Source organism: Ornithodoros turicata, chromosome 6, assembly GCF_037126465.1.
Source record: "Ornithodoros turicata isolate Travis chromosome 6, ASM3712646v1, whole genome shotgun sequence".
NCBI classification, from domain to species: Eukaryota; Metazoa; Arthropoda; class Arachnida; order Ixodida; family Argasidae; genus Ornithodoros; species Ornithodoros turicata.
This window is the reverse complement of record NC_088206.1, coordinates 48055753-48070362: the sequence shown is the minus strand read 5'-3', so window position 1 is coordinate 48070362 and position 14610 is coordinate 48055753. Positions and strand designations below refer to the sequence as shown.

General features: G+C 46.6%; 1 protein-coding gene across 1 annotated transcript; it reads right to left on the bottom strand.

The window, feature by feature from the left end:
* Nucleotides 1–4452: 4452 nt before the first annotated feature.
* Nucleotides 4453–6171, bottom strand: LOC135397996 (putative nuclease HARBI1). Its single transcript, XM_064629455.1, has 4 exons — nt 5918–6171; nt 5446–5775; nt 4876–5006; nt 4453–4825 (listed from the first exon to the last, which is right to left on the bottom strand). Exons 1-4 carry the CDS (start codon nt 6128–6130, stop codon nt 4819–4821), a joined length of 681 nt encoding a protein of 226 aa, XP_064485525.1. The 5' UTR covers nt 6131–6171; the 3' UTR covers nt 4453–4818.
* Between the last annotated feature and the right edge of the window lie 8439 nt (nt 6172–14610).

Sequence of the window (14610 nt, the reverse complement as noted above, 5' to 3'; positions counted from 1 at the left end):
TGACACGACCTGAATATGAATCTTCATGAAACATTTTCGTGAAGCTTTAGAGGTCGCGTATCAAGTACTGCAGCCAATGGACGATAAACGTAGAACAGAGTGCTTTATGTGCCACGTACTCTCGTGCGGTTAGGCGGTTGACGACGGCGATTGAGCCACTACAAAGCAATGATCGTTTCTCTTTTTTTCTCTCTTGCACTATGGCCATTGGATGGTCTGTGGCATTGCGCTCACGAGTGCGGAGCAAACGCGAATTTGCGAAGCTGAGAAGCGGCGGGGAACGCGTCCCTGGTGTGCTTGGGTCCGCCTTCGTAGCGTGTGGTGTAGCAATGATGTGAATGTTTATCAGTTCACAGGAAAAGTATACGTAGTAGCAGTAGTAGTTCTATAACGTAAAAGCGCTAAAACCAGGACGAACACAGGCACACACAACATCGAGCGTTCACTTTCAACAACTTTACTGACATGTCTGACATGGCTTGCCTGATCAAGAAAGCGGGCAACACGTGTGTTAGCTCGGAAAGTATTTCGACATCTGAAAGGGAAAGGGAGTTCCTGTTGCAATGAATATAAGCACTTGCCATGTGACATGTCAGTAAAGTTGTTGAAAGTGAGCGCTCGATGTTGTGTGTGTCTGTGTTCGTCCTGGTTTTAGCGCTTTTACGTTATGGAAGTCTATCACCAGCAAGCCCAAAGGGATGTTTTAACGAGCAGTAGTAGTAACATAGTAGTAATATATAAAAGTGGTGTATGTGATTGGAACCTGTTGCTACGTGAAATAAATGTGTGTTCTTATTCATCTTTTAGAAAACAAGAAAGAAATGTACTGTTAATTAACAGTTCCTAATCCTTGTGTTTCCTGCCATGTACGGTGCACCATTTCTTTCTCTTTTCCTGGACTGTATTACTTTCATGTATTATGATTTGTGCTCTTATTGTGGTTAACGCACTTTTCAGGGAGGAGCCTTCAACCGGGTGTTTCCCTCTGGCTCCTCCATCTCTGTTATTCCCAGTTGAGATGCATCTTGGGTAGAATAAAATAAAAATGAAATGAAATACGCATAGTGATACGGTGATATTGGGATAAAAGTATCAATTTTCAGTGTACTTGCGTATCCTTGTATTTTTACGTACTACCTCGATGGATCAGTTCAAGGAATACTCAGGGTAAAGCAGGCACTGTGACCAAAAAAATTATAAAATTCTCTCACCCTTACACATGCACTGTTATCGCCTGCAGTGGTTCACTCTACCACAACACTCGTTGCCATCAAAAGCTACTCGACCACCCACGCACTGACCTGGACTCGCATCGTTCTTGCTTGTCTGACTGAGTGTAGTCCTAGGACTATAAGGATTTCGACAAGCTGATATTATCAGCTTCAATAAACCACAGCTTCTCCTAGGCGCATTCCAGTCTAACGTCAGAGATAGTCTGGAGGTGAGCCCAAGACAGCACGCGTCTGTAGGATGTGAACAAATCACAGGTTACAGGTACTTTTGTGGTTATGTGCTTGACTGAGAATAAATGTTAAAATGAAAGAAGAAGAAAAAAAAGCCTCGGTGGACCGGTTATCGTGTCTGCGTGCTGATCTGAAGGGACGTCAGCAACTTGATGTCAGTGTACAAGACGCTTAGACCCGTAGTCTAACGTGAGGGACGTTAAAGAGCAGACGTAGAGAGAGAGACTATTGCACGGTTCCATCAACGCTGGTTAAAGGGATAGTCGCATCCGGAAGCGTGTTCCGGAACTATTATGGTCATGTTCCCTGTCGTTCATAATGTACGCCGGCAAATTTTCTCCGCACAAATACACTTGGCTGACCCAGAAACGATTTTTAAATGTTCGCGCTTCTGGCGCGCACGGCAATCCCCGCAAGGCGCCGACACTGTATGACGTCACCCGGATAAACCAACCATCAGGAGGCGCTCCTTCCTGCCGCAGATACTGTGTGTGTCAGAGCGTGCGTCTGACCCTTTTTCTTGTTGTCTTGTCGCGTTTGCTTTGAAGTACTTTGAACCACAGCGTGTGCCCTAGGATTTCACGCCGTTGACGTGCGATGTCACAGCCAGGAAACCGGTGCTACGTGCCCGGGTGCACAAAGACTTATAACGCGAATCCAGAGCTTACATTTCACCGACCTCGCGATGGCGAAACGAAAGTGGGAGGCAGCGATCGCCAGCCACTACTGTGGTGTGGCCCAAGGATTGAATGTTTCACGCGTCTGTTCCTGTCATTTCGCCGACGACGCCTATTTTGATGAAGATGTATTGCAAGTTCGACTCTGGCTACGGTAGAAACAGAAGCGGCTGAAGATTGACGCCGTGCCTACCATATTCGATCAGGAACAAGGGCAGGAACCAGTAACGGAGGTAAGTGACAATCTTGCGTGGTCACAGCTACGCTGCGATGAAAAATATCAGTTGTCACAGTAAACATCATCGCGAACACCTGGCCTCGCCGCCGATTGTAACGTCAGTCACATCGGCTACTAATGTACACAAATTATTACAATGATTGCAGCATCTTGACGCAATAGTACGCGTACTCTCGAGAAAAAAGATTGGTGTGTTGTATCTGTGCTAATTGTCGCCTGTATTATGCAGGAGTAACGTAACACTCCCACATGACAGCGTTATTCTAATGTTATTGCAGCTAGTGGATGTTTCTACAGTTCATAGTGTAAGCCTGATGGCAGCATTCAGGGATGTGAAAACATCGCAATCTGTGTTTGGCTACGTCCGAGACACTTGCATCAGTATTCTACTGCAGCCTTGTTGCTAATTTCTGACTCTATTTCAGGCGGCAGCAAGCACGTCAACGGAATCAACTGGATTTGGTATGTTTTGTCAAGCCACGAAAATATTGCAATTCTTTTTGCACGTCCCACAAAATAATGGATATGTACGAGCCCTGAAAATTGTCGAGTTCTGTGAAAGGAACCGTGTGTGATGCGGCTGCCAGCGTTTATAACGTAATGTCGACAGGAAAATAACTGTGCCAGTGAAATAGGGACCGCAAAGGGGAAGATTTATTTGCATAGTCATTTTTATATTTGTTATTGTACCCGCTAGGCCCTCAACGTATTCTTTAGAGTGTTAATACTCAAGGCCATATTTCAGATGCAGAGGTCATGGCTGAAGCAAGTGCTGGAGACCCACTTCACGGCGCATCTCACAAGGGGGTTGTCATCCCCTGATTCCAGGAAGAGGAAAACAATGGACACAGACTTGCATTTTTGTCTTGCAGCAATTTTCATCTTTTCGTCATTGCAGTGTGGGGGATGTTTTGTCTTGTCACTCTGTATCTCCAGTTGCAGTCAACAGACTGTCTACCTGTCTGTACAGCAAAAACTACTACACGTGGCGGTATTAGCTCTGGCATCAAATCCAGACTGCACTGCACTAAGTTAGTGCCGAGGTGGGAATATTTTGAACTCTGTGCAGATTGTCAATGCAGTGTAGTGACGGGAATAAAGAATGACCCTATAATTGTATCGATTTATTGTACAGTGGAGTATGACGGAGTGGGAATAACAAAATAGTTTAGGTTTATTATGTTGTGCTGTGGTTCTAAATTAATGTGGTGTGAAGCCTGGGTGGTTACAGGTATGCTGCCACAGGGATGTTAGGAGGGTTCATGTTGGCAGATCCATATCTGGTGTACTAATACGTATTAGTACACCAGATATGGATCTGCCTAGGTTAACCGATGCAGAAGAAATTCTTGTTAGCCTCATGGGAGACGTGTGCATTGTGGGTGTCGCTACCACCCCAGAGGCTGGAATTTCACTGATGGCCAATGTTCTACCTGAACAACAGCCACCCGCTGCTGACCATTTGGAGGCAAACTGCGACGACGCAGTAAACGGTACGTTCATCTGTTTCTAGTTTGCGCTTCCAGTTATTACTGTTAGGTTCAATGCCAATGTTTGACACCTTACACCGCGATGCAGACGGGCAGAATGCAATCGAGCAGTCGTCACAAGCAACACAGACAGGTGGAAGACACTGATACAGCAACAGCTCCCGACGATGCTGCTGCTATGAATGCGTCGCAAGATGGTGGACCACAGATGTCACCAGAGGTGACTCAAGAACCCAGACACAGGAGGCGGAGCAGAATAAGTACAAGTCGAATTTTCTTGTGTCTCTCTTGACTTTGTGAAGTATATTTACAGGGGCCATTAGACAGCAGTACCAGAACCAAGTCGGCCAGGGCTTCCTATCCCTTCAGACCAAACAACAAGAGCAGCTGGGCCGTATATACGGCTCGTTGACAGAACTTGTAAACGCGGTCAATAGGGTCGCCGCCGCACAGGAGCAACAAACTATTGCTCTTCAAGAAATTATTGGACTCCTTACTGTAAGCACACATTTATTTTTGTACGCACTTTGGGTGCGAAGCATACAAAACCTTTAGAGATCATAAAGCAATATCACACTGCGTATAATTGACTTCGAACTCGGTCCCTGACCCTTGCCCCTCCAGCTCGAGTTTCTTCCTGATCGGCTTGGCTGTGTGTGTCAAACATTTCAGAGTCTATCTCTGGGGGATCCTCCAGCTCAACGCCCTCTCTCAAACAAATGTTGTGTAGAATTGCACAGGAATTTATAATTTTCCCAGCTACACTTGGTGAATAGTGCAGTGCTCTATGTCTATGTAGGCACCGGAAGCGGCTCTTCAAAAGTCCGTTGCGCTGCTCGATGACTGCCCGTGCCTTCTGATGTTGAACATTAAAAGTTGCTTTCGATGAATCAGATGCTGCCTCCGATTCAGCATAGGGCACCATGAGCCACGGCTCCAGGGGGTATCCGCTATCCCCTGCGAGAAAGGAATATGGTGTGGTGACAGACGTACGAAACAGCCCTTACCAATGAGCCAGGAGTTCGTTCTTGGAATCCTGTTGCAGGACAGTGCATCGCGCAGTGTGGAATTCGTCCATATGAGTGCTCCCTGGGTACTTCGCATTCACATTTAGTATCTCCATTTCCGAGGAACACACCTGCCAAGGTAGGTAAAGATAGGAATAGGTTGGGCCTGTTCAACTATACAACTATAGTGTGTGGCTCCCAATTCTTCTGAGCGCCGTGGCCGGGAAGTTACGGGTTAACTGAGCATATTTTTTTTAATTAGGCGGTAAAGGGTTTAAGCCATCAAGGAATTCTACTGAATTTTTACTAGGTGTACAGCGGTTGTGTATTTGGAATACTATAAATTGTAATCAATTCTAATTTTATTTCAGGACCCAAATCGCCGGGTGAGGGATCCCTAAATATTGTCTAGTTTTCTGCACAATGGCAAATAAAGAATGTTTTGAAAGTGGCACGATGTTTGACATGTAACAGTGACTTAAACTAGCTAGGTTAGCTATAAAGAGTCAATTACCTCGTTTGCAAGTTGCACACTAGTGAAAGTAGTCTTATCGCAATTACAAGACGTACCAGTTGCACGTTGATAGAGTGATACCCCTTTCGATTTACAAACGCTGACTCATTCAGTGATGGGGCGATGATTGCCACATGGGTGCAATCAATTGCACCAAGTGTTCCTGGAAATCCATAGCTCTCAAAAAAGCCCTCTTTGACGTCTTGCGCACTTGCCGAGTCACATGGAAACTGTATCCAACGCTGCATAACTTCTGGCTCCTGCATGGCGTTTATCACTTGGTGAATGCAACGACTAGTGCTACTCTGCGGCAGCCCAATCTCCGGTTGGTTCCCAACAGGCATTTGGTAACTCCCGGAGCCGAAGAAGTGCAGTGCGCAGAGCGCCTGCATAGAAGTAGGTTTCTGTGTACTGCACCTAATTACATGAAACATTTGCTGAACGAGGTGCCTCGGACGAAACGACGACAGAGCACTTCATGGAACCCTTTTGCCATTCACGTATTATAAATGATGGGAACACACGTACCTTTGTTTCGACCGACAAGGCATTCAACCTCTCCGAGGACGGTGTGAGGTACGGCCGCAATTCCTCGCATAGTACGTGGGCTGCTCTTTTTGACAGGCGGAATAACCTCCTAAAATCTATTTCATCTAAGTCAAATCCATCTTGACGGTTTCGGCTGCGTGGTTCACGGTTCGCAGCTTCCGTTATCTTCCAGGCAAAGAAACCTTCCGCCATTTTCCTGTTCTCTGTGGGCGCATGCAACGTTAACGTCTTTTCACCTGGGTTACCCTCTCGTACACTACCGATCTCTGGATCGTTCCACGGCTGTCGTCCACGCTTATGATATATGGGGGACAAACTTGTGTAGGCCAAAAAGCTGCTGAGAATAGTCGCCCTTTTGTATACAGCCCTTGTCCACTTTAGGTGCGACAATTTGCATAACCAACAACACCCGACTAGCACCCGAGTTTACCCTTCCGAATCTTGATGGGGGGTCATCTAAACCGAAAAATTCATTACTGTCGTAATCATATAGCAAACGAGAGAGCACTGCAGCAGGCTTACCTGTGGTCCTGGGGATTGAGTCGCCTAAAATGTTGATCGTAGCGGCAGAATTGAGGCGCGTACACCACTAGAAGCTCTCTACCGAGGCAGATGTCCCTGAGTAATGGGTGTTGTGTTATGCACTGCACGGCGGCACTGTTGCACATTTCTACCACCCTGGCAACAGAATGGCAACACAGGCGCTCGCCGGGCTCCTGTAGGTCGCAGACACCACACAGACACCTGCCGATTTCAACATTCTAAACTGTTTCGCACATCCGACGGCAACCATGCAAAGAGATACGTCACCTAAAAATGTCATCCCGCGGGTTAGCCGCAGCCACATCTCGTGGATGGTCGGCGGGTTCCAGAGGCATTGGGTCTGTAGAGTATGGGTCATCATCCAGCATTAATTCGTCGCCGCTACCGCTAACATGTTCGTCAGAATCTCCCCCAGACAGAGAAATATCATAGCGCATAGATAGCGCCGCGAAGCAACTGTGGCTATGAGAGGCGTACAGACGTGGACAGATAGAGAGAGGATCATAGGAAGGTGTGCGTTACAGGGGGGTTCGGGGCTCGGCATCTGGGGGAACTGTACCGACATTCGTCCGTTCGGCATGAGAACAGTTTTTTGACGAGACAGAGTTTGCAAATAATTTCGCTCAAACTAAATGAATTCTGTAATTTAAACGAAATGCCGAAGCTATATACGAAGCTAATACACCTGGCGACGCGCCACCGCGGGCGGCGGGAGGAGTTTCGTGCCGAGAGACGTAACGTCGTCACCGCCGCGTCCGATTACGTCACCCACGACGTCACTGCATGGTAGCCAATGGCTGGGCCTCTCTGCGAGTCGTGTGAACCCAACGTAGGAGGCACCCAGGACCACATGTGTAGCAGTCTCGAAGTGAGAGGAAGGAGGAACGTGGAGGAGATGTTCGGACGAGTAGAGATGTAAACGCTCGAAAAAATAGAAAAGAAAGAAAGCGATATACCTGAAAGTTCCAAAACAAAACTTCCCCGATTTCCTCGATTGTCTTTTTTTTTCTTCATTCCGTGTTGGCAATGCGAAGCAACTGTGGCCGCTCTGGCCGCTGTGAGCGGCATACAGATGTGGACAGTAGGATGGAGTGGGAGATAGGGGAGTTAGTATGCGTCCTGAGCCGACTTCAGGGGGAACTGTGCGACATTCGCCTCGAAGGTCTGCCAGGGAACCGAGGAAAGACCTTAGACAGCACAGCCGATGGTAGGATCGAACCCAGCACATCCCAGTCCTTAGCACGACCTCGGCTGCCCCACCTACGGCGGATGCTTTTACCAGCTCGCACATGCCGCTTGTTTCGATGGTCTGAAAGTGGACATAACTGCAAAATTTTTCGACAGATTATTTTCTCTTAACAGTATGATTTCGACTGTGTACTGTCTGCTTTGGTCTCGTTTTGATGGTGATGATGATGATTAGTATTTTTATGGCGCAGCAGCGACGAAGGCTATAATGCGCCAAAACGTTGTTAAAAGTGTCACTAGTTGGAATGATAAGGTTAAAACCAATGCATGATACAAATTAACATAAGTATTCTGTTTTAAAAAAAATGTTTCCTTAAAATTACGAGGCATTTAAAAAACCAGTGTGTCTAATAAAATTATAGACTCTAATAAAGGGTAAAAGAGCTTCATCACCCAGCAGTTAGGGCCGGGTGGAGCGGTAGGTGATTTCCATAAAACTCCCGGAAGTGACGATGACGAAGATGTTCATACAACGGGCAAGAAGTAAGGATGTGTAGTAGAGAAAGGTGTTCCCCACAGCGCGTGCACTCGGGTGGCTCCTCTCTGCGAAGAAGAAAACTATGGGTGAGGTGAGTATGCCCGAGTCTCAGCCGTGTACGTGTAACTTCATGTGCTCTCTTCTCTAAACTCTGTATGGGGTGTCCTATGGTGTTTTTGACCAGGTGAAGTTTATTGTGTGTCTGTGTGTCCCAATGTTCCTGCCATGTTTTGTTTATCGTTTTCTTAAGATGAGACTTCAAGTCCTGAAAAAGCAGGTCAAACAGTGTCACTTCAGCTGAGAGTGCAGCTGCAGCAGCTTTGTCGGCAAGCTCGTTACCTGCTATTTCTCTGTGGCTGGGCACCCAGCAGATGATGAGGGAGACCTTTGTTTGCTGTTCTGCTGACCATGTACTGCACTCGCTGCACGAGATTGTTCTCCTGTGGTTGAATATTACATATCGATTGTAAAGCACTAAGAGAAGCTGTGTATATGACAGATGATTCGATGTTGCTTTCTAAAATGAAGCTCAGTGCGAAAATGATGGCATAAACCTCTGCGGTGAAGATGGACGTGATGCTCTTTAAGCGGTGCGACCTTGTACATGAATCGGATACTATGGCACAAGGAAAAACGTTGCTTGTGTTGGACCCATCTGTATAAATTTCAGTGCGGTTCCGAAAACTACTCTTCAGGTGCTTAAATTCGTGTTGTAGCACTAGGGAAGGGGCCACATGTTCCTTGTACCTTGTCAGGTAGCAGTTATATTTTAAGGGTGGTTGCCATGGAGGTACCCTCGGACTGCGTTCGGCGATCATGTAACTGTAAGCAGTAAAGCCATAGAGTTGAATCTCATTTGAAATTCGCATGCTAAAGGGTGGTGTAACGTTGGTTTATTTAGGAAGAGTTGCTTAAAACGTGTGGTCTTAACGCAGGATATAGACGGGTGTTGAGGGTAACCTCTTATCCTCAGTGCATACAGATTCCCAAGATAGAAACGACGTTTTGCTAACGACCACTCGTTTGCTTCCACATAGAGACTTTCAATATGAGTCGTACGGAAAGCCCCCAGTACAAGTCGCAGTCCCTGGTGATGGACATGATTCAAAGCCTTAAGCAAAGATTGACGTGCAGATCCGTAGACAATACATCCATAATCTGGTCGTGATCGGACTGTACATGTGTACACGCGATATATTGTTTCACGATCTGCACCCCAGGATCTGTGTGAGAGGATTTTAGGTACATTTAAAGATTTCAAGCAATTCCCTTTTAGGTTCTTTATGTGAGCTGCAAACGTGAGCTTTGTATCGAAAATGACGGGATCCGGTCCACTCGTCACAATCCCACTCGTCACCGGAAGACTCGTCACAGGATAATTGGTCACACCGGCCCTCTGGTACGAGGTCCTTTTGTCACCGGAAGACTTGTCAAGGGGGGCGGTTCGTCACCGGAACACTGGTTGCAAGGTTGACCCCGTTCCAAAGGGAATGCGTTCCACCGTGTTTTACCAAAGGGATTATTCCAATGCCTGAGCCGCACTTCCGCGAACCCGGATTCCGAAGACCGCTGACCGTACAAATTTCACGTCTTTACTAAGGGCACGAAGAGCATGGAAGTGAAGAAAACTCACCGTGGGGCTCCGTTGCTGGGGCGCGGACAAAAGTTGAGAGACTGACCAAGGTTAGGTCAGGAGAGCCTTTTACGTATTTCACACGTTGGGGAGTGGGTCAGTTCATGTAGAATATGCACCCGTCGAGACTGACGAAGGTTAGGTCAGGAGAGCCTTTTACGCATTTCGCACGTTGGGGAGTGGGTCAGTTCATGTAGAATATGCACCCGTGGAGACTGACCAAGGTTAGGTCAAAACAGCCTTTTACTATTTCACACCTTGGAGAGTGGGTCAGTTCATGTAGTATATGCACCCGTTGAGACTGACCAAGGTTAGGTCAGGAGAGCCTTTTACGTATTTTACACATTGGGGAGTACGGTGCGGTGAGCAGGTGTCAGGTTCACTGTGACGATTATTCTGGCGTGATGGCAGTTCCTCGTACGAGATACCCTGTGACGAGTTGGCCTCCTTGACGAGTTCACCTATGACCAGTTGGCCTGTGACGACCGGGCTTGTGACGAGTTCTCCTAAACCCGAAAATGACACCAAGGAATTTGTGTTCTCATTTAACTGCCAGTTCATGGCCGTTTATGCTTACCTTGGGCTCTGGGAATACCCCTCTTACTCTAGAAAATGGCACACAGACTCTCTTTGCCGTTGAAAACTTGAACCAGTTTTGAGACGACCATTTGACAAGCTTATTAATTGTAAGCTGGATTCGCCTCTCACACATGGCCAGGTTCGTAGAAGGATATGCTATCTGAAGATCATCTACGTACAAGGAGTACATGATTGAGGATGGGATCACACTGACGATAGAGTTCACTTTGACAATAAAACGTGTAGCACTAAGGACTGACCCCTGTGGAACACCGTTTTCCTGTATGAACAGACGAGAGAGTGATGTACCAAGCTGTACCCTGAAAGTCTTTCCGTGAAGGAAATTAGAAATACAGTGAAACAGGCGCCCACGTACATTCCAAAATCGTGCAGGTCCCGGAGGATACCACACCGCCATGCTGCGTCGGAAGCCTTTTCAAGGTAAAAAAAAACAGGGATAGGCAGTGCTGTCTCTTAACAAAGGCTTCACGGATAGTAGTCTCTAATCGAATGAGATTATATCCACAGTGGGACATCCCACACGGAAGCCACACTGGTATCGAGTGAGGCATTCATTCTCCTCCAGGTAGCAAATAAAACGGTTGTTGACCACACGCTCGAAAGTTTTACCTAGGCAACTTGTGAGCGCGATAGGTCTGTAATTACTGGGTTTGGAGGCATCTTTCCCTGGTTTGAGGGAAGGAAGGACTGTAGCTATTTTCCAACGAGAAGGGAGGTGTCCTTCTCTCTATACGAGATTGAAGAAATCAAGGACACATTTGAGTGATTCAGATGACAAGTGTCTTAGCATAGAGTATGTTATCCTATCTGGCCCCGTGGCCGTATCCTTGGATGTTTGCAGTGCTCTCAACAACTCAGTTATTTGAAAAGGCATGTTGTATGCATAATTTTCGTCATAGCCACTGGGAATATTCGTCTTTTCTGCAGATGTCTTAACTTTAAGGAAATCTTTGCTGTAATATGCAGAGCTTGAAATGTTCTGAAAGTGTTAACCTAGTACATTGGTCTGTTCTTCGGGGTTCGTACATGGTGCTCCATTAACTTGCAAGAGTGGAATATACAAGCTACAATATTCGCCTCTAATATTCCTAAGCCTTTCCCACACTTTCTTAGAGGGTGCAATAGAGTTGAGTGATGAAACGAAGTTTCTCCATGATTCCTGTTTAGCTTGTTTCCGTGTCCATCTAGCCTTGGCACGGGCTATCTTAAAAGCAAGAAGGTCTTGTGAAGTTGCGTATATCTGCGGAATATTCCCCAAAAACGGTTTTGTCCTTTTCTTGTCCTTTCACAAGCGCTCGTCCACCACGGCATGGGGCGCTTAGGAACACGTCGGAGTGAGTGTGTTTGGTGCGGATTCAAATATGTTTCTTGTAACGCACAACAGGACGCGTCATACCTCTCCGAAATATCGTTTACATCATCATAATTCGTGAAGAGCCCTCGGCAAATCCACTGCAAGATTGCCATGCTGCAAAAAAGGAGGAAGTATACAATAAGAGTTTGTGCAATGGAGAATAGTTTACAGTTAGAACAATATTTTATTTTCTGTTTTTCGGGGAGATTATGGTCTGTCTGGGAACCTTCTTCCGGGCAGCCGCGAGTTCCTTAGGCAATATATCGGGAAGTGAGCCACCTCCCGATAGGTTACCTTTGAGTTTTCTTTGAGCTTGCGAGCTCGCGCTCGTCATCACATTCCATGGAGTTCAGCTCCACAGACGCAGGTGGCGTCTGTGAACAGCACGCCACAGAAAAGGATTGTGAGACTGCAGATACAGTTAGTGAAGCTACTAGTGCCTGAGGGAGAATTGTGCTTATTTCCTCACTTTGTGTTATTGTGTCTGTTTTTGTGCAAACTGAGACCATTCTTGGTTTGTTGGTGACTGCAACTGCAAAATATTTCTGAAACATGAAGGGAGACACCTTCTTCCTAGCCTCTGGATAACTGAGTTTTTGAGTTATTTTGACATGCAACCCATCTTTTTCGTACTTCCATTTTGAACAAGACCTGGAGTAGGAGGGGTGATCACCTGTGCAGTTCACGATGTGATCAGGCCCTCCACATTCTTTAGAGTTGTGATCCTGCTTGCTGCACCGAGTACAGCATGGAGAACACCTGCAAGCGTCAGAAGAATGGCCAAACCGATTACATTTGAAGCACCCGAGAGGATTGGGAATGTAAGGAAGTAACGTCAGCCGACAGATAACCGACTTTAAGTTTCTTGGGTAATATGGGACTGTGAAATGTCAGCACAATGTTTCTAGTTGTTTTGTATTCATTGTTTCTGCGTATCTTTATCTTTCGTACGTCAATTACACGCTGATTTTTCATGTTTTCCCAAGATTTCTTCGGGGGAAACGTCAAAAAGCTCTGGGACGGAGCTAGATCACTCCACGATTGATGTTCACAGTTCGGTGCAGCGTATCTTTTTTCCCATCATTTCTTTCGTTTGTAAGATACGAGAGCAGTCTTTTTCAGAGGTGCACTTGATCAGAAGGTCGCCTGACCGAAGTTTCTTGATTTCTTTTATGCTGTTTGAAAGGGATCTGACTGCCCTCTCAATGAAAAAAAGGGGACATTCTTCCAAGAGGTTTATCCTTGTCTTCTGAACTAAGAATGATATATTTGGGTGAAAAAGGTTTACAGCGTTATCATCGGCGCGGAAACGACTCCTGTTCCCGATCGTTGAAGAAAAAGAATTGTTTGCCATGCAGGTTTGATAAAATGAGCATTCTTAAAGATCACCCGCACTTCATGCTCATACGTTCGGGAAGGTCTCGAAGACGTGATATCTCACCGGCCGCCACTGTTCAAGGTTTCTAACCCTTCACCTTCCATCCCCTCGGCACGGTAGGTAACACCTTAGGACTGGGGTACGTGGTGGCGCGTACTCACCAAACAGCAGCTGAAGCCGGTGCTCCCTGGGGGTTTTGGTCTTGTTTTGAGAAGGCGGTAACGTACCTCGGGGCGAAGCAACAAAATATTATCGTCGTCATTTTTGGATGTGTTTGCACATTTTCCCTGCGAGTATAGCGAACCTTTGCAAAGTAGTTCTTCCTCGCAACACGTGGACACCAAAAAGTCGACTATTCTTTCCCTCCGTCCTATGAGAGACAAGAAGTCTGTGAGGAAGACTGGACCGGACACTATAGAGCATGCACTGGTCTCCAACAACTCTTCCTCACCATTTCATTTATCTTGCCTTCACTGTAAGAGACTAGGTTCAATGACGACTCGTGCTGCTTCTTCGTTCTTGAGATGCCATTAACCGTGAAGTTCACCACCAGTGATAGGAAGGTTGGCTTTAGGGATAGGATGAATCGAGGTTGGTGCAACAGGGCTATGCCAAGTATGACACGTTTATTGGTGATACATGAATGTTGAGCAACTCACATGGAGCTTTAATATAGCGGCTGTGGTAAATGACGCATAACGGGTAGCGGCTTACGTGTAGCGGCACCTCCCCAACGTCCCCATTTTTTTTTGTAGCGGACATTAGATATTTTTCGAACTGCGTACGCGATCGCTTTGCAGACGCAACGAAATAGCGGATGCTCACTCAGCACGCGCAGAACCTGACTTTGTGTACAGCGAGTGCGCAGTGTGAACGCGCTATTTCCTTGCGTACGCTACAACTGAAACTCTGTATAGCTGGCAGGGGATAGTTCCGGTGCGAAACGACATCTCAGGAAGTCGTGCAGCAAGCAGTACGTAATTCTAAATTCTACAGGGCGTCTTTTTATCCTTTACAGGTTTTTATAAAAAAAAAAAGCTACGAGAGCAACATAGATATCGTTTTTGGAGTTGAGTTATACGGCAGGGCAGACATCCTCTTGAAGAGAGTGTGCCATTACAAGATTACCTAAAATTCATTAACTCTTTAATTAGGAGAATTTGAGCAGAACGCGAGATAGCAGAATGGGGGACAATCCTCGTTGACAGACATGCCATGCTTAAAAACGCTGAACAGCGCACGTCTGTTGACATATCCATCACCGATTTTTGCTATGCAAATGAGCCGAAACCGCGGCGACCGGGAGCGCAGGCAGCACAGCGCTCATTACACGTCAGAGGGTCACGTGCTTTGGTGCGACGGAGATGATTGGATTGGAGTAGGTGCTGAGTTGTTGGCAGGATCAACCGCTTTCCGGCCGAGAGAAGCCTCCGTCGGC

Excerpts from the sequence above, each read along its gene's own strand:
- LOC135397996 (XM_064629455.1), bottom strand. The coding sequence starts at position 6,130 with ATGGCGGAAGGTTTCTTTGCCTGGAAGATAACGGAAGCTGCGAACCGT. Across the intron at positions 5,776-5,917 it reads CCTTGTCGGTCGAAACAAAG|GCGCTCTGCGCACTGCACTT; the intron begins GTACGTGTGTTC and ends ACTTCTATGCAG. Across the intron at positions 5,007-5,445 it reads ACTCTATCAACGTGCAACTG|GTGTGTTCCTCGGAAATGGA; the intron begins GTACGTCTTGTA and ends CTACCTTGGCAG.